Source organism: Lampris incognitus, chromosome 4 (assembly GCF_029633865.1).
Source record: "Lampris incognitus isolate fLamInc1 chromosome 4, fLamInc1.hap2, whole genome shotgun sequence".
Taxonomy (NCBI): Eukaryota; Metazoa; Chordata; class Actinopteri; order Lampriformes; family Lampridae; genus Lampris; species Lampris incognitus.
Genome location: NC_079214.1, coordinates 61899200 through 61918385, shown reverse-complemented (window position 1 = coordinate 61918385; position 19186 = coordinate 61899200). Strand labels below are relative to the sequence as shown.

The window sequence follows — 19186 nt, the reverse complement described above, 5'->3', positions numbered from 1 at the left end:
CACTGTCTCTGCCGTCCAGCGGCTGTTGAAATGAATCGGTTTTGAAACTTTCAGTAACCCATCAGCCTACTAGCCGTGGTGGTCGATCAAGCTTTTCTTCATGCACATGAAGATGATCTTGAATAAAATAACAGTAAAAAAAAAAAAAAAGTTTTATCTACTGGCTACTTAATTATACATACAAGGTACTTCATCCAGTTGAAGCTCAAAAGAATACCGCTTTGTAATTATGACAACCGTCCCCCAAAAAAATTAAGTCATAAACACGTGGCTGTGATATGATAGGTCACTCAGGCTGATGCAAGTTTAATAATGAGCATCAGAAAGTTTACAATTTAAAGCAACAACAATCTTATATATTTTAAAGTTATTATATACAAACACAAATCTGTTTTTTTTTTAATCTTCATCAACACAAACAGAAAAAGTGTCCACGGCTTTCAATTTTAAATTATCGTTGAATGAAAACGTTGCCTCATTTTGCACACCGTATAAAACCACACAGACACTGGCCATATAAAACAGCATACTGCTCTGACTGATATAAATAAGTGTTCATCAAAGGAGGGTGATGGAGATGACGGTGAGGGAGTATTGCTTTCAGGCTGAGCCCATTATAATCTTAAAGCCCTGAGAATATGAGCAGTGTGGGCTCATTTCTCTGTTGTCAGGCGTCCGAGTTGAACGATGTCCTGCAGATGGCGCTAACTCTCTTCACAGGACATCCAGTAATATTGCAAGTCCAGTGGCGGCAGGCCAGTACAGGGCGCTGGGGCGCCGCCCCCTTCAAATATCAAGAGATGTCAATCTACTTAAACATGTTGAATATTATTTAGCTGTATAATGCAGATAATTATGAAATTAAAGTGTTTTTCAGTCTGTCAGCAGCCATTAAATACTGGTTCTACATGGTATTTGGTTGATTTCTGTCTGAATACATATACTTCCTGGGTGAGGGGCGCCGGCCAAACCATACCTTATGTAAGCCCTCAAACTTGTGGCGAGCAGGTGACCTGAGGCTGCTGTCTGATTGGTTTCTTCAGATTTTCCAGGGGGCACAGTTCTGTGCTGCCCCAGACACTCCCGCTTTTATTGGCAGTCAATTGGTATTGTTTTAATGTGTTTTGCTCTAATGTGATTGGACAATTCTCATGGCTGTCAATCATGTTCACACCCACCACCACGCCTTGCCTCGACTGTCAATCATCCACTGTCTACAAACCCCGGTGAAATCTACAGGCTACATTGTCCTTAATAACTCTGTAACTGTGTGGACATTAAAGCAGCTGTCAGGTGTGCTGCGCCAAGGTAAATTGCGCCCCCCCCCCCAAATGTTTTTAGCACCAGCCGCCACTGCAACACCTTCCCATCAACATCACGTTGTCATAGGATTATCAGGCCTTGTTCATAGTCTGTCCTCGGTGTGATATACAAAGTAAAATACAAAAGTTCCAGACCAAACTGTGGATATAATCACGATATTAGTCTGTGACTATGAAGTGACATTTTTATGTTACCCAGATGCATTTCATAGCTTCAAAAGTCCTTCAGACATTTACTTTAAAGTCAATAAAAACTATTCTAGCGGGACTAAAGCAAAAGTTCCTCAACTCTCTGCAAAAATCTGACCAAAAAAAAAAAGATAGTAGCAATAAAAACAGCTCTATTAATAATCACTTCATTTGCAAAATAACGTCCTTCCTGTGTGTCCCCCAACATGGCTGTGTGTTGGAACCTGATTGTTGCATTCACGTGGTTGGGTTTCCGCGAGCGGGAGTGGCCGCCATCTCCTACGTCACCCAGCCGTCCATGCACAGGCGTTTGACCGTGGGGCTATCCCTGCCCTCCGCTTCCGTCTGGGGTCTGGCGATTCCCCCTAGCGGAGGGGAGTGGAAGTCCCGCCGCTGCTCCTCCCGATCGCTCCCCTCATAGGAGCTGCAGGAGGAGCTAATGCTGTCTGCAGGAGACCTCCCCGTCTCGGGCCTGGCGGAGCATGAGGAGGAGGAGGAGGAGGATGAGTTGAGGGGGAGAGTTGGGGTAGGCGCCTGGGTCATATATCCAGACTGGCTGAGGCGGTCGCGGGGCGGTGAGATGGGCTCCGCTTTAATGTGGAGGTTGTGGTTTGCTGTGGCAGCGTTGGCGCTCCCTGACCTGCAGACAGGAGGAGGGAGAGGGAGAGAGAAAGAAACAGGAGAGTTTCATGTTTCCTGAGATGTCACAACACCAGTCCCCGAAGGATTATTCGTTTTCTACCACCAGAAAAACAAACGGCAAAACGATGAGCACACCAATCACTATTTCTTCATTAGGTGGCCTGATGGGCGATGCCATCGCCCATCAGCAGCTAATCATGTCTTGGTATAACAACATGTCTGCCCCCCCCCCCACTGCAGTGCACCGGCATTGCAGCCGGGGGTCAGCCTTGTCAAATTGGCCCACAGAGGCCCGCTGGATGGGTTTCCGGCTTTTTGAGCCACAAAGCATACAGCTGGTCGAAAGCTTGGAAACATCGTGCTTTTGTCGACAGGAACGACCTTCACAATCACATTCTCATGCGTCTCAAGAAAAAGTTGTTTGGATCTTAATCGTTCTATTTGCAAAAACAATAATGATAAAGGAACACCTAACAAAGGTACCAACTTGTGAATAGTGATACAGTACACCTATTTTGTGTCCTTGTAATGTTAGCACTCATCGGTGGCTACCTTTCACTCTGGGGGCAAAAGATTTTCAGTGTGCTTTTAACAAATATTTGGGAAAGAAAACTCAAATCATTAACCAGGCCACAATAAATAGGTCGTACTGATGGTCATAAATATACCAAGAGTATGTGTAACGACCACGAATGACCAGACTCGCTAGCCCTTGGCTAACGGGTCGGACTCTTTAGTGACCGGTTAACGTAGTCGCCTGTGGTGCGGGAGACCCGGGTTCGCGTCCCGGCTGCGGTGGTTCCCGGCTGCCCCCCTTAATTCACTACATTTGGCTCCCACCCAGGCGGCCCGGGAGTTGAACCCGGGCCGCCTGGGTGAAAACCAGGAATCCTAACCGCTAGACCATATGGGAACCAAATCCAAAAACCCCACTTCTGACACCAACGTAGCGAATTCAGGGGGCGGCTGGGACGCAAACCCGGGTCTCCCGCAACACGGGCGACTGTGTCAACCTGCCGACTAAAGGGTCCGACCCATTAGCCGAGGGCTAGCGAGTCTAGTCATTTGTAGTCATTACATATGTCAACACAACCTTTGCAGGCATTTTTTTCTGAATTACTTTAAAAGTAAGGTAGGGAATTAAACATTACTCAGGAATAAAACAAAAAGAAGAAGAAGAAAAGGCAAGGTGTCCCCCACACTGCGGGTGATGTATGTGTAGCGCTCTGTACAGGCTGCAGCAACATGACTGCATTATTGTATTGAAAGAACTGTATTTTTGATTGCTCCGTTGACACAACCATAATAAATGTGTAAGTGAAATATATGAAGTGCGTGTAGCATAGCAGCATATGTGTGACTATACTATGGCTTTGCTGTCGCCCGGACTCCCCAGACTTACACCAGTGAGCCGCCGGCTGCCGCTCCCAGCTGGTGGTGTTGCCATGTGGAGCCTGGAGGAAGGCTGGCAGGGGAGGTGAAACTGTGGAGCGCAGAGAGGTCAGGGCTGTTCAGGGAGTAGTCTTGCAATAGAAAAAGAAGCGACACAATGATTACAATGAAGAAGAAGAAGAAAAAAAAACATGAACCGTTTTGGGTAGGTTGCCAGATATGCAGATAAGACAGCCTGTGTTTTCCCCCCCCATTCCCACCAGTTCTACCATGTTGGAAAAGTTAAATTATATACACACCCAGTCGTACTGCAAGATGCTTTACATTTAATTTGATCTGAAATTTAATTTATCATATACGTTATACAGATTTCTGTTTTCTTCTTTGCATTTTTCATAAAATAAGAACGTATTCTTTATTTCTGCCGGCACTATTAAATGAGGTTTGAACAGGTTTCGAGGACCTAATGAAAGTCAGTCAGCTACTGAACAGCCGAGATTTGTGTTACATGGTTCGTTTGTATGAATGTCAACACTCCAAAATTGTCTTACTGTGTTTGTGAAAGGAGACGTGACCCCTTGTGAGTCCTTGTTAGAAATAGAAGGTAATGTAACGACGTACTATGAAAGCCAGAGCTGTGGTAATGGCCGTCAGCGGTATGCTCGCTGAACCGCGTGGACAAAAGCGCTGCTGAAACTGTCCCAAATGAAAATGAAAGCAGATCATCTGCTTGTAGCAGTTGTCATTATAGTTGTTGTAGTGGATGCTTAATGGAATCATGGACAGCCGCTTCCAGTGTGGGAAGATGGCGGCGCGAATTCACGTTTGCGGCGGCCTCACCCAGTACTGTCCACGCAGTGTCTTTGTCCACGTCGGTGTCTAAGTTTGTGCGTTCGTTTGATGGCTGGGAGAGCTGGCGCTGGATTGGCTGGGGGAGCTTGGTCTGCTGCGTCCGGTGGACCCAGGGACCACGGCCCTGTCTGGAGCTGTGCCCGAAGAGGTAACACCGAGGGCGGTCTGACAGGACGCGGAAGCGGGGCAGGCTAAGCTAACTGCTAGCCCATGCAGACCGGCAGTTCCGACAACACCGAGGGTGGTCTGGCGGTGGCCTCGCCTGGCGTTGACTGTGTTTTTGGTGTCGTCGTGTGGAGTGTGGGGAGGTGTGTAGAAGGTGTCTGGCGGGGAGAGCTGGAGTTGGATCGGCCGGAGGAGCCTGGTCTGCTGCATCCGGTGGGCCCAGGGACCACAGCCCTGCCTGGAGCTGCGCCCAAGGAGGAAACACCGAGGGCGGTCTGACAGGACGTGGAAGCGGGGCAGGCTAGGCTAACTGCTAGCCCATGCAGACCGGCAGTTCCGACAGTCCTCCTGGCGCTCGCTCTCTCAGACAGTGATTTTTTTTGTGGATATGTTGTTTATATGCATTTACCCAATTTCCCCTCGGGGATGAAGAAAGTATTTCTGATTCTGATTTTGTAGTTCTTACAGTTTTTTGTGGTTTGGATATGTTCTTTTGTCTTTGTGGTGCACTGCCGTGGACTGGGGAGAAACGATATGTCATTCCATTTCATCGGTTCCTGATCCCTGACATGAGTCACCACAGTCTGTCGTTCATTGTGATCTTCAGCATGTGCAGTTACGTCATGTGACTTTCTGTACCGCTTGGAAAGTTGACTCGCTCACTTTAAGAGCTCGGTGTGTAGCCATGGTAACGTACAGGCGTTTCAGGTAAGTTGGGTTGTTTTAGCAGCGCTGTGTTTGTCCAGGCGGTGCGTACAAAAAAATAAACGACACGCGCGTTCGTGTGGTCGACAAGAGAAATTGTACGTCTCTACTTTCCCGCAATTCCTGCACTGTCGTGTTTCTTTTACGCCTGCTTTGTAATTGTCCGACAGAGGAACGTCCATCAGTTCTATAGAAATGTCAGCTACACATGCCTGATTCTCCTTTACTTCATTTTACCTAGCCAGCGTTCTTGTCATGGGTAGCTTTACCTGCTAACTCACCAATTTTGCAAACAACCGATGCTGAGCAGGTTGCTGGTCAGAGTCCCGGCATCCAGAATGAGCTCAAAAAATTTTGCTGGATTTACTACTTAAAAAAAGTATGTCGAGTGCTTCCACAAGACTGTGTTAGGTCATTTCAAAGCAACTTGATATATTAATATGTGCTCAAGGAATACGAAACGAGTTTACACGATTGCGTGAAACCACTTTTTGCGTGTACATTGGTGACTGTGGAACGATGAAGGAAAAGAAGTCCACGTTCTCCAGGAAGAAGTTATCACTATTCATCACCACTGATTGGGAATGTATGGACAATATGCTAATAATCATCCATCCATCATCTGAACCGCTTATCCTGCTCTCACGGGTCGTGGGGATGCTGGAGCCTATCCCAACAGTCATTGGGCGGCAGGCGGGGAGACACCCTGGACAGGCCGCCAGACCATCACAGGGCCGACACACACACACACACACACAAATTCACACCTAGGGACAATTTAGTACGGCCGATTCACCTGACCCACGTCTTTGGACTGTGGGAAGAAACTGGAGCCCCTGGAGGAAACCCACACAGACACGGGGAGAACATGCAAACTCCACACAGAGGACGACCCGGGACGACCCCCGAGGTTGTACTACTTCCTGCTGATCATGGGGGCTAGGTAAGCCCCCATGATCAGCAGGCAGACTGCTCACCTGATGCCGGTAAACCGGGCTGACTCTGCTGTTTGTGAGTGCTTGCATCCACTTTATAGCGTCGCCAAACATAATTAAACTAACATATCAGCACGTGTGTTTTGGAGAAAGAAAACTGGTTGACGGTATCGATACGTTATGAGCACCATATCAAGTCATATCACACATTTAATTAATCCTGATTAAAAGCTGGGTAATGATTAGCATAGTATCTTAGCACCTATCGGTTTGCTCTCCGCATTCGACATGCAAGTTCACAAGCTCGCGCTACTTCTTCATGACCTTTAGCGGGAGACTCAGCACATCCCCCATGTGTGTGCCATGACATCTGAATACTTAGTGGGGAGGCTGGACGGCACCAATAAAAAACAGCATTAGGAGGAGCAGCTCCAAAGCAGTAATACTGTTGTCATGTCTTGATAATGTTGTCCTGTCAGTAATGGCTGTTCTAATGAGGTATTTTTAACATTGAAAAATTTGTATTTCATCCATTACAACATTTTCAATAAATATACTTAAAATCCTTTTTGAAATATAATAACTTTACTTAGGTGTTGATTAAATGGTTTTGGAAATGAGGTCCTTGAGTATATGAAAATATCTCATGTAGCTAAGTTTGTGTATGTGGTGTGAAGGCCTGGTTCGGTACCATTACTGTAGGCAGAGTTGATGCCACTGTAGACCAGGGGCTGGTGGGGCAGACTGGGGGTAGCGGCGGACACAACTGGGGTGGTCAGAGGCTGGGTGGACAGACTGCGGCCGAGCCTGTGGGTATTCTGCACAAAGAGCACAAAAGAAATAAATCAGGAACTTCCTCACCTCAGTTTATTTCTCTGATGAGTTGTGTGATTGTGATGGAAAACTTAAATGAAGTTTATCACGTGTGATTATGTTTGTAGGATGAGAGGAATGACCCAATTACATTTTGGTTAAACATGGGATGTGATACTTCTTTTCCCCCACAAGATGGCAGCATGCACTCATCAAAAAGTTGAAATGGCACTACTGTGCGGTTCAGCAGGTCAAACAGTCTGATAAGACCTACAGACATAGCAGTACTTCTCCACCATTTGAACTTGACCCATTTAAGGCCAGTAAGTGATAAGAGAACCATGATTAGGAGACATACATGTAGATTTCAGTAATCTTCCATGTGACAATGAGAGAAATAGTTGAATCTAACAGGGTCCAACAATGCATCAAACAGAAACAGGACCAAAAATGAGTACTGTGGTAACTATAGTAGATAACAAATATCGCTCTACAGACAGAAGGACTACTCATGTCCTCTACATGTAGACTCTATATATCACTCTGCATCAGAAACAGAAACCAGAATCAGAAACACTTTGTCGTTTCGTTTCATGCACTTGCGCGCATAAAATGAAACTAAACATCGTTTCCCCCAGCCCACAGTGGTGTAACACAAACACAAAAACACATATCCAAAACTACAAGAACACACATATCCAAACTAACACATATAGCTAAACTAAACAACAACAACAAAAAAAAATCACTGTCCAGGAGAACCAACGCCAGCCAGGATGACTGTCGGAACTGCCGGTCTGCATGGGCTAGCAGTTAGCTTAGCCTGCCCCGCTTCTGCGTCCTGTCAGACCGCCCTCGGTGTTTCCTTTCCGGGCGTAGCTCCAGTCAGAGCCGTGGTCCTTGAGCGCACAGGACAGCAGACCAAGCTCCCTCAGCCGATCCAATGCCAGCTCTCCCAGCCAGACAGCTTCGACACACCTCCCCACACCCCACACGACGACACTTAAAAACACAGTCAAGGCTAGGCGAGGCAACCACCAGACCATCCTCGGTGTTATCGGAACTGCTGGTCTGCATGGGCTAGCAGTTAGCTTAGCCTGCCCCGCTTCCGTGTCCTGTCAGACCGCCCTCGGTGGTACATACAGAGTAAACTATAACAGTAAACAACACATTACCCTACATATAGACATCACACTAAACATATCAGTGTACATGGTCTATAGCAGACTACACATCACTTTACACACAGGGCAAGACAGTAAACCATCAATCTACATACACTGTGCATACACACACCAGCTTATATCCATTACTGTCCATGTGACTCCACACACACAGTACTTGTCAAACAACTGACGGACTTAAAAGGCTTCACCTATTATTCTACACTCATCCCCGAGGTTATTCATACCGATTCCTCTATTATTATGTGCTTTAACACAGTGGGCCCACGGTATGGCTGTAGAGGAGCTGACTTTAAGCATTATGGCTTATATATTAAGCGCATCATTATGGCAAATAACAAGAAAGTAACAGCAACATTTGATGGAGCCCACATGTATAAATCATTGTAATTACTTATAATGTACTATAAGTATGTTTATAAGGTGATATGGCACTATCTATGAAGCCCTATGGTGATTTCTAAAGGGTAATAAACCACTCCATAAGGCTGTATAGCCTGATTATGATTATAAATCTAGTTAACCGAACTTTTAAAATGCTACAGCTCACGTCTGAAAATCTGTCATATTACACACATGACCCTTATGAGGCGTTATGACTGTAGTGTACTGTAACGCTTTAAAACGTCATATCTTATCTTTGTATGACATTAAGTGTAATGACAGAACCTGACCATATGTTCCTCTCACAAATATAGCAGCAAAATGCTGACCCGGGTGCCAACCCAAACAGTCACTGGCAGGCGCCAGGACTTAGCATCTTAACACTGCCATATGGTCCCTCGCCAAACTATCTAGGAAAGAGCGAAACACCACCGAGTGCCAAATTCTCCGAACAAGCCAAAATGGACAACTGAGGTGAACCAGACTTCCATCACTGACCACAACCTCCCGACTTGTCGTTTAAATGTGTTGTTTGGATGGACAAGCACTCATTTTGTTAAAGCCCGGCTGGCAGGAAGGACAAAAACCACACGTTATTAGAATGGTTAATGTGATTTAATGATAAACACGCTGTGCACCAAAATCCACATAGCGCTAGGATAAATGGGGAGTATACTGGCCGGGTGTTTAGAGGGTGGAAAGAAGATAGTTAAAGCCAACTGAGGGGAGGGGTAGAGGTCCACTCCTGCCAACCAGACATACAGAAGATATGACCGGCAGCTATGGATGCACCGATACCACTTTTTTTCAGACCAAGTACAAGTACTCACATTGGAGTACTTGCTGATACCGAGTACCGATATGAGTACTTAATAATGCCATCTGCGTTGAAAGAGCTAGTTTTTTTGTGTGTTTTTTTAAGTCCACGGTGGTGTAGCGGTCTAAGCATCGGCTTTGTGTCGATGCAGTTGCCCACAGGGGACCGGGGTTCGCGCCTCGGTCTCATCGGATCCAACTATAGCCGGACTCGATGAAACAGCAATAATGGGCAATGCCGTGTTCGGGAGGCGGGTGGAGTCGGCTTGTGTTCGTCACATAAATGCGTCTCTGTGTGTTGGAAAAGCAGTGGTTCGGCCTGGATTCACCTTGTCACGGAAGTGGCGAGGCGTCTCCTTCGAGACTGCTGGCCGCAGAGATGCAGTTGGCGAACGCGTGCAGTACGAGGGTGGGTGTTGGAACGAGAACAGGGAGCGATTGGCCACTAAATTTTGCTGAGCATAACTTGCAGTGGGCTTTACTTTTGTCAACCTCGTTTGCTTTGAAATATCTCCACACAGCTGACGTTGCTCCTCCTCCACCGCCTACCTGCTCAACTGAGAGGTGAATGTAATGCTGCTGTAAATTGGTATCGGGTTTTGTTGTATCGGAGCAGTTTTATCATTACCAGTACACGCGCACAGTATCGGACCGATACCCGATGCTGGTATCGGTGCATCCTTACCGGCAGCCGTACCAACATGTACCCTGGTTCTGCCGAATGTCGGAAGCTAAGCAGGTATGGGCTTGGCTAGCACTTGGATGGGAGACCTCCTGGGAAAAACTAAGATGCTGCCGGAAGTGGTGTTGGCGAGCCAGTAGGGGGCAGTCTTCCTCCTGGTCCTAATAAAAACAACAAATATCAAATCCCAATAACCCAGTGCAGTGACGGGGACACTGCTGTAGGAGATGCCGTCCTTCAGATGAGACATTAAACCGAGGTCTTGACTCACTGTGGTCATTAAAGATCCCATGGCACTTATCGCAAAGAGTAGGGGGTCCCCCGGTGGCCTGGCAAAATTCCCAGCTTGGCCCTCTCCATCTGCCCGCCTAATCATTCCCCGATGTAATTGGCTCAACGATTCTTCCCTCTCCACCTAGAGCTGATGTGGGGTGAGCGTTCTGGCGCAAAATGGCTGCCGTGCATCACCCAGGTGGTGCTACACATTGGTGGTGGTTGGAGTTACCTCCTTCAATGTGAAGCGCTTTGGGTGTCCAGAAAAGCGCTGCATAAATGTAATGATCCATCCATCAGTCCATTATCCAAACCGCTTATCCTGCTCTCAGAGTGGTGGGGATGCTGGAGCCTATCCCAGCAGTCACTGGGCGCCAGGCGGGGAGACACCCTGGACAGGCTGCCAGACCATCACAGCGCCCACATACACACACCAAGGGGCAATTTAGTACAGCCGATTCACCTGACCTACATGTCTTTGGACTGTGGGAGGAAATCGGAGCACCCGGAGGAAACCCACGCAGACACAGGGAGAACATGCACACTCCACAAAGAGAACGACCCGGGACGACCCCCAATGTTGGACTACCCCGGGGCTCGAACCCAGGACCTTCTTGCTATGAGGCGACCGCGCTAACCGCTGGGCCACCGTGCCACCTAAATGTAATTATTAATATTACTATAACAATAATATGGAGTGCTTCTTATGTATCGCTTAACAGTAAGGCAACTAGCATGTTACCGTCCTCTTAAGCATCTCTAAACTTGCTCCTGAAACATGACAGCGATGGGTCCAAGTCCAAACCACATTCTTTTCAAATGAGTACAAGTCCATCTGTTTCAATGACTCAGGTCATGCACTGTCAGTGCACCCCGACTCCCAAACACATGCAACATCTGCCGTATCGCCCAGATGTACACAGGCACAGAAACACTTGTAAACACAACCAAATATGTATTATCATCACTTCTGCATATCACATTAATTACTAACCTAAAAAAGTGCAGCACATCTGTTTTCTTTAAAATACTGACATGAATCAGGAATCCGGACCAATTTGTTGTCATTTCTTTCATGTTCTTGCGTACACAAGAGAAAGGAAATTCTGTTTCCGCCAGCCCACAGCAGTGCAACTCAAAAGACAAAAACACACATCCCAAATTTCCTAAAAACGACACCACCAAAAACATACAGAAACAGAGAACAAAGCAAAAAGAAGAAAAAAAGAAAAGCTAACAACACAGCCCACTCAGTGCGACACAGTCCAAAAATTCCACTGTCCAGAGAACCAACGCCAGCCAGGATGACTGTCGGAACTGCCGGTCTGCATGGGCTAGCAGTTAGCTTAGCCTGCCCCGCTTCCACGTCCTGTCAGACTGCCCTCGGTGTTTCCTCCTCGGGTGCAACTCTGGCAGAGCCGTGGTCCATGGGCCCAACGGATGCAGCTGACCAGACTCCCCCAGCCGATCCAACACCAGCTTTCCCCGCCAGACACCTTCGACACACCTCCCCGCACTCCACACGATGACACTAAAACACAGTCAAGGCTAGGCGAGGCTGCAGCCAGACCACCCTCGGTGTTATCGGAACTGCCGGACTGCATAGGCTAGCAGTTAGCTTAGCCTGCCCCGCTTCCACGTCCCGTCAGACCGCCCTTGGTGTTACCTCTTCGGGTGCAGCTCTGATCAGGGCTGTGGTCCCCGGGCCCACAGGACGCAGCAGACCAGGCTCCCCCAGCCGATCCAGCGCCAGCTCTCCCAGCCATCAAACGAAGACAAAACCAACTTAAAACGCAGACACGGACAAACCCACTTCATGGACGGTACTTGGTGAGGCCGCCGCAAAACTAAATTCCCGCTGCCATCTTCCCACACCGGTACTGGGCGAGGCCGCTGCAAACGCAAATTTGCGCCGCCATCTTCCCACACCGCAAGCGGAATGAGAGTCATTGGTTCAGCCCTTACAGTTACTTCTGTTGTGACAGCTGCAAGCTGATAAATGTTTTCAAACCCTGTGAAATATCTTCCAGCAACACTGTCAGTAGCTGTTTTTATGTAAGCACTCTCACCATTTGCATGGAAATAGCATCAATGCTAGGTATTATGACAAATACATTTGTCTCGCCCACATGTCTTGACCAACTTACAGGCGGTGACCTTTAAGAGAACCAATACAAAGTTCTGATCATAGCTCACTCAGACCGGTCTCATCCAAGTCTGAGGAAACTACGGCAGCAATTCCTTGATGGCAGCATGGAATTACCCTTAGCCTTGCTGCCCAGTTGTACTTTTACACATAACACATTTGTGAGTGTAATTATGAGTGCTGTGTTACCATGTGTGTCATAAAGTGTTGTCTGGGCTCTGTTAGCATCTTGACCTGATGAAATCAAACAAGGCAGTGTCCTGAAGTCAATGACATCACCCTAAATGAGGTCATTCATTGCTGGAAAGCACGCACACGCACGCACACACACACGCGCACACACACGCACACACACACAAGGAACCAAAAGACTGTCTGAAAGTACTCCAGACTGAGGTGCTGGTGTTGATGACGTCAGCTCCGACCACAACATAATACATTTTGCAGCTACAGGGAAAGAGGACATGGTGGAGTGGCGTAAACACTCGTCAACGACGCGTTAGCAGAAAAGTGAAATGCTGGTTCTGGTCTTCAGAGGAGAAGAGATTAGCGTTCTGTTTTTACTTGTGCCCAATCACACTAAGTGCTGAGGAAGGCTGATTAGGTGTTATTAGGCTTAATTCTGACCCCCTCTGCACACGAGGAGAATCGGCATTTGCCTGTCATCTTCTGAAGAGACAGCGATTTACACTTTGAAGCAACGAGGGCGGTCTGGCGGCGGCCTCGCCTAGCTTTGACTGTGTGTTTAGCGTCGCCGACTCGTGTGGAGTGCGGGGGAGGTATGTCGAAGATGTCTGGCTGAGAGAGCTGGCGTTGATTTGGCTGAGAGAGCTTGGTCTGCTGTGTTCTGTGGGCTCAAGGACCACGGCCCTGACCGGAGCTGCGCCCGAAGAGGAAACACTGAGGGCGGTATGAGAGGACGCGGAAGTGGGGCAGGCTAGGCTAACTGCTAGCCCGTGCAGACCGGCAGTTCTGACAGTCATCATGGCTGGCGTTCGTTCCCTTGGACAGTGATTTTCTTTTTTTGGTAAAGTTTAGATATATGTGTTAGTTTGAATATATGCGTTCTTGTAGTTTTTGGATATGTGTTGTTGTCTTTGTGTTGCACTGCTGTGGGCTGGGGGAAATTGTGTTTCGTTTCATGTCATGTGTGCAAGTGCATGAAATGAAATGACAATCTGTAATTTGTGATATTGGGCTATACAAATAAAACGGACTTGACTTGACAAATAAAGTGTTTCTGATTGTGATACATTCTCCATCTGATACCCAATGTCCATCTCTGTCAAAGACAAAGCCATTTTTCTGAGTACTACTACTACTACTACTACTACTTTCGACTGCTCCCATTAGGGGTCGCCACAGCGGATCATCCATTTCCATCTCTTCCTGTCAAATCAAATCAAATCAGTTTTATTTGTATAGCCCAATATCACAAATTACAAACTTGCCTCAGTGGGCTTAACAGCAACACCACATCCTGTCCTTAGACCGTCTCATCGGATAAGGAACAACTCCCCAAAAAACCCATTTAACAGTCCTCTGCATCTTCCTCTGTCACACCAGCCACCTGCATGTCCTCTCTCACCACATCCATAAACCTCCTCTTTGGCCTTCCTCTTCTCCTCTTCCCTGGCAGCCCCATATTCAGCATCCTTCTCCCAATATACCCAGCATCTCTCCTCCACACATGTCCAAACCATCTCAATCTTGCCTCTCTTGCTTTGTCTCCAAACCGTCCAACCTGAGCTGTCCCTCTAATATACTCGTTCCTAATCCTGTCCTTCTTCGTCACTCCCAGTGAAAATCTTATCATCTTCATCTCTGCCACCTCCAGCTCCACCTCCTGTCTTTTCATCAGTGCCACCATCTCCAAACCATATAACATAGCTGGTCTCACTACCATCTTGTAAACCTTCCCTTTAACTCTTGCTGGTACCCTTCTGTCACAAATCACTCCTGACACTCTTCTCCACCCACTCCACCCTGCCTGCACCCCCCCCTGCACTCCCCGTTACTTTGGACAGTTGACCCCAAGTATTTAAACTCATACGCTTTCGTCACCTCCACTCCTTGCATCCTCACCATTCCGCTGTCCTCCCTCTCATTAACGCATAGGTATTCAATCTTGCTCCTGCTGACATTGTGAGTACGAAGTATTCGTGCTGGACTCCTACCTGGATTTGCTCGATCAATATTTCAAAGACAGAGATGATTCTGTTCGAAAAACGCAACTTTTGTTGTCACCAAAGGCCATGAAATGACACATCGCTTTATTGATCCAAATGTGAATTACCCTAATGCCACCCAACCATTTAATAGTGTGTTGGTTCAGTCAACGTTAAGTCAGAATGAATGTTTTCCAGTAGTTCCGTTTTTATTGGCTTTTTTTATTGTTCTTGCCTTTTTCCTCCCAATTTGCCGTGTGCAATTTGCCATCCTCCTCAGGTCTTGCCGTCGCACAAACACTACACAACGTCAAAACGGCAGTCTTCATGCTGGCAGAAGGGGAAGCTATGTTTGAAATCGATAAGGAGTGTTGGGTAAGCACAGTAGTTTAGTGAGAAGTAGTCCAATTCACTACTATTAAAAAAAAGTGATGTCAGTCAAAAGATTTATGACTTCAACGAAACTTGGCTGTGAATTGCTTTGCGTTGATGACTACTGTTCTTTCCTCACATCGCGACAGAATTTCACAGGCTCCAGGTTTTTAAAGCATCCACTGTGGTGCTATTTGTCAGCCCCCATACTTTTACTCTGTCTACCTCAAGTCAATATCACAACCCTTCTAAGCAAAGATGACATAGATCAAACTCAATGGAAAACAGACCAAGTAGACCCGGCCTCCACCCGCACACAGACGGTGTATTGGTTAAAATGGCGGCGGCCTGCTTGTCCGTACTCAAAGCTGTGCATGTGGATGTCGTTCATTTAATAACCAGGAAATGGCCCCGTTGGAAGCCCCCCCCCCTCAATTATATTGATTTTAAAAAATTTCCCCAACTGTATCCAGCCAATTACCCCACTCTTCCCGAGCCGTCCCGGTCGCTGATCCACCCCCCTCTGCCGATCCGGGGAGGGCTGCAGACTACCATATGCCTCCTCCCATACATGTGGAGTCACCAGCCGCTTCTTTTCACCTGACAGTGAGGAGTTTCACCAGAGGGATGTAGCGCGTGGGAGGATCACACTATTTCCCTCAGTTCCCCCTCCCCCGTGAACATGTGCACCCACCGACCAGAGGAGGCGCTTGTTCAGCGACCAGGACACATACCCACATCCTGCTTCCCACCCGCAGACACGGCCAATTGTGTCTGTAGGGATGCCCGACCACGCCGGAGGTAGCACGGGGATTCGAACCAGCGATTCCCCATGTTGGAAGGCAACGGAATAGACCGCCACGCCACCCGGACGACCCCCATTGGAAGTTTTGAGCCTATTATGATGAAGGAGGGAACTTTGTTGGAATCCCCCAACCAACTTCACTTTAGTGAGGACAAAACCCTTCCCTTGTATTACTTGCCAGGTAATATCACAGACTTGGTAAATAAACTGTTCTTATTTTCTGTTTGGACTTTTCCCCTGGTTTCACTGTTTTCCACAAGTGTAAATGGTGATACCCAAATGAACACTTAACAATGTCAAATAAATACAACTATTTTGTACATACGGTACTGTACATTTGTGTAATTGTGTCTGTAGGGACACCCAACCAAGCTCGAGGTAACACGGGGATTCGAACCGGCGATACCCGTGTTGGTAGGCAACGGAATGGACTGCTACACTACCGGGATGCCCCGGAATCACATATTCATAAAAAGACACATGACACAGGATATGATATACTGAAAAACTCCCTCATGGGGAAAGGGAAGATTTCTGTTGTTTGTCTGTGGTCAGAATGAAAGCGGATGCATAATGCGGCTCTGCTAGCACAACAAACACGCAGCAACAGACGCATGCTTTGAAAAACAGAACCAACCACAAGCCCCAGACCCATAACGCTCCCTTTCAAAGAGAGGACTTCAAACCCGCCTTCTCTCCGTTGCGTCCATGTACAAAAACACACCCACCTGTGTCTGCATCATCCCTTTGCTGGATGGAGGGATGAGCACTCTGAGGTCTGTCTTGCGGCTGCCAGGGGTCAGGCTGCTCTGCGAAGGAGGAGGAGGAGATTTGGTTGGAATGACCTTCCCCAAGCTGCCGTCGCCAGACATGGCCGCAAAACCATTTCCTGGATGTAGGAAAACAGAGATGCAGAGAGAGAAATACACAGTGTGAACCAGAGAAGCTGAAGAAACAGTTGGTGCTTCAGTGGCCTGCCTGCCCCCCTGGTGCTCTCGCCCAGAGCAACTCCAACACCTCTGTAAGATCTGGAATACACCTGTTTGCTATGGCTGTATCTACTACTACACTTCCGGCTGCTCCCGTTAGGGGGCGCCACAGCGGATCATCCGTTTCCATCTCTTCCTGTCTTCTGCGTCTTCCTCTGTCACACCAGCCACCTGCATGTCCTCCCTCACCACATCCATAAACCTCCTCTTTGGCCTTCCTCTATCTCCTCTTCCCTGTCGCTATGGCTGTATGGTTTCTCTTATTTCTCAGTTTGTCTATTAGTCCATTTCCTCTCTCCCTTTTCTGCACCTGACACCGAGTCATTGCTGAGGAAAAGCCTCATGAACCATCACAAGAGGTTGGTGGGGACTACAATCAAAACATGAAGCCCACAATGTACTTTAGAGCTTGAAAAACTGAGAACATGGGGTTTATATTCCATGATGCAGAGGAATTAATGACTGAGTGTGGGAAGATGGCGGCGCGAATTCACGTTTGCAGCAGCCTCGCCCAGTACCGGTGTGGGAAGATGCTGGCGCGAACTTAAGTTTGCGGCAGCCTCACCCAGTACGGTCCATGCGGTGTCTTTGTCCACGTCTGCGTCCAAGTTTGTGTTGTCTTCGGTTTGACCTGGGAGAGCCGGTGCTAGATAGGCAGGGAGAGCTTGGTCTGCTGCTGGACCACGGCCCCGACCGGAGCTGTGCCCGAAGAGGAAACACCGAGGGCGGTCTGGCGGCAGTCTCGCCTGGTGTCGACTGTGTTGTGGAGTGCGGGGAGGTGTGTCGAAGGTGTACGGCTGAGAGAGCTGGCGTTGAATCGGCTGGGGGAGCCTGGTCTGACAGGGAAGAAGGGCAGGCTAAGCTAACTGCTAGCCCATGCAGACCGGCAGTTCCGACAGTCATCCTGGCTGGCGTTCCTTCTCTGGACAGTGGAATTTTTGGACTGTACTGCACTGAGGGGACTGTGTTGTTAATTGTTGGTGTGGTTGTTTTTTTGTTTGTTTTTTGTTTTTTTTGCTTTGTTCTCTCTTGTTTTTGGTGGTGTCATTTTTGGGAAATTTGGGATGCGTGTGTTTTTTTTGTGTCGCACTGCTGTGGGCATGGGGAAAACGGAGTTTTGTTTCTTTTGTGTACACAAGTATGGGAAAGAAATGACAACAAATTGTTCCCTGACTCCTGAAATAGCCCTGTTGTTAATGTCAACGAGTGGCTTTTGCGATCATCTCAGTTATTTATCCCCGTTAGCCGTGTGGAGGAGTCTGCGTTGTACCTTCTGCCAGACTCAGCTTCTTCATGTATAAAACTAGATACACATGGTGAATGGTTTATTCTGACTATGAACATTTACAAATCAGGGCAAAAGACCCCCATTAATCTTACAAGCCTGATAGCTGATGTCAGTGATAACACTGTACTGCAGGTAGGAGGAGGGGTAATCTTCCTCGCGCTAAATGCTCCAACTAATTATAAAAATGAATCATGACAAAGTCATGGCGAGCTGTGGGCAAGTACGTGCTGGCTTCTGTCCTGGAAAATCGTTCCATGTTGCAACACGTACACCTTTGTTGACCCGCTAAAGACGCTTGCAAGTGCTGACCAGCGGGTAGCTTTTGCCAAAGTTGTAATCCATGTTATGCAACACATTACAATAATATCTGCCATTTGCCATGCCAATCATATCCCCCCAACACATAGTGTAGATGAGATCATGTTCTACTATTTATCACTAAGCAACTGACATTCACTGCGTTCAGATACAATATGGCGGCATCGGCGGGATCATTAACACCAAGGTGTACGGCCACGAGTCCAAGGTTTGCACATTCCTGGGTTTGGTCCTTCACGAGACAGAACAACAACAACCACAAGAAGAGTTTTGGATTCTCCTCCCCCACCATTGTCCCCACTGCCAACAAAGCAAGAACTTAAATAAAACGCTGGCCAAGTCAGGGCACAACACCACATCTACTAAAAACAATGTACTTTTTGCTTTTGAAACACTTTATTTTCTTCCTCGAAAAATACAGGGTTGCACTCGTGAGGCTACCCTGATGCTCTGCTGGAGAATCACAGTGCTCACTTTTACCGACAAGAAATCTGCAAGCCAAAAACAAACATAAAACACCGGTGTCTGCATTTACTCCATCCTATTGTATAGGAGCAGTGGGCAGCTGCAGCACCCAGGGACCAACTCCAGTTATTTCTTCCTATTGCCTTGCTCAGGGGCACAGGCAGGAGTATGAACCCTAACATGCATGTCTTTTTGATGGTGGGAGGAAACCGGCGCACCCGGAGGAAACCCACACAGACGTGGGGAGAACATGCCAACGCCACACAGAAAGGACTTGGGGT

The 19186-nt window shown here is 47.6% G+C and overlaps 1 protein-coding gene across 1 annotated transcript in view; it reads right to left on the bottom strand.

The window, feature by feature from the left end:
• Nucleotides 1-285: 285 nt before the first annotated feature.
• The window catches only part of LOC130111265 (myocyte-specific enhancer factor 2A-like), a 116918-nt gene continuing 98017 nt past the window's right edge, over nucleotides 286-19186 (bottom strand). Inside the window, exons 7-10 of the mRNA XM_056278392.1 lie at nucleotides 16574-16734; nucleotides 6894-7020; nucleotides 3556-3676; nucleotides 286-2151 (exon numbers count right to left, since the gene is read on the bottom strand). Of these exons, the coding sequence (XP_056134367.1) occupies nucleotides 1791-2151; nucleotides 3556-3676; nucleotides 6894-7020; nucleotides 16574-16734 (770 nt within the window). The 3' untranslated portion in view covers nucleotides 286-1790. The remainder of the gene's footprint in view (nucleotides 2152-3555; nucleotides 3677-6893; nucleotides 7021-16573; nucleotides 16735-19186) is intronic.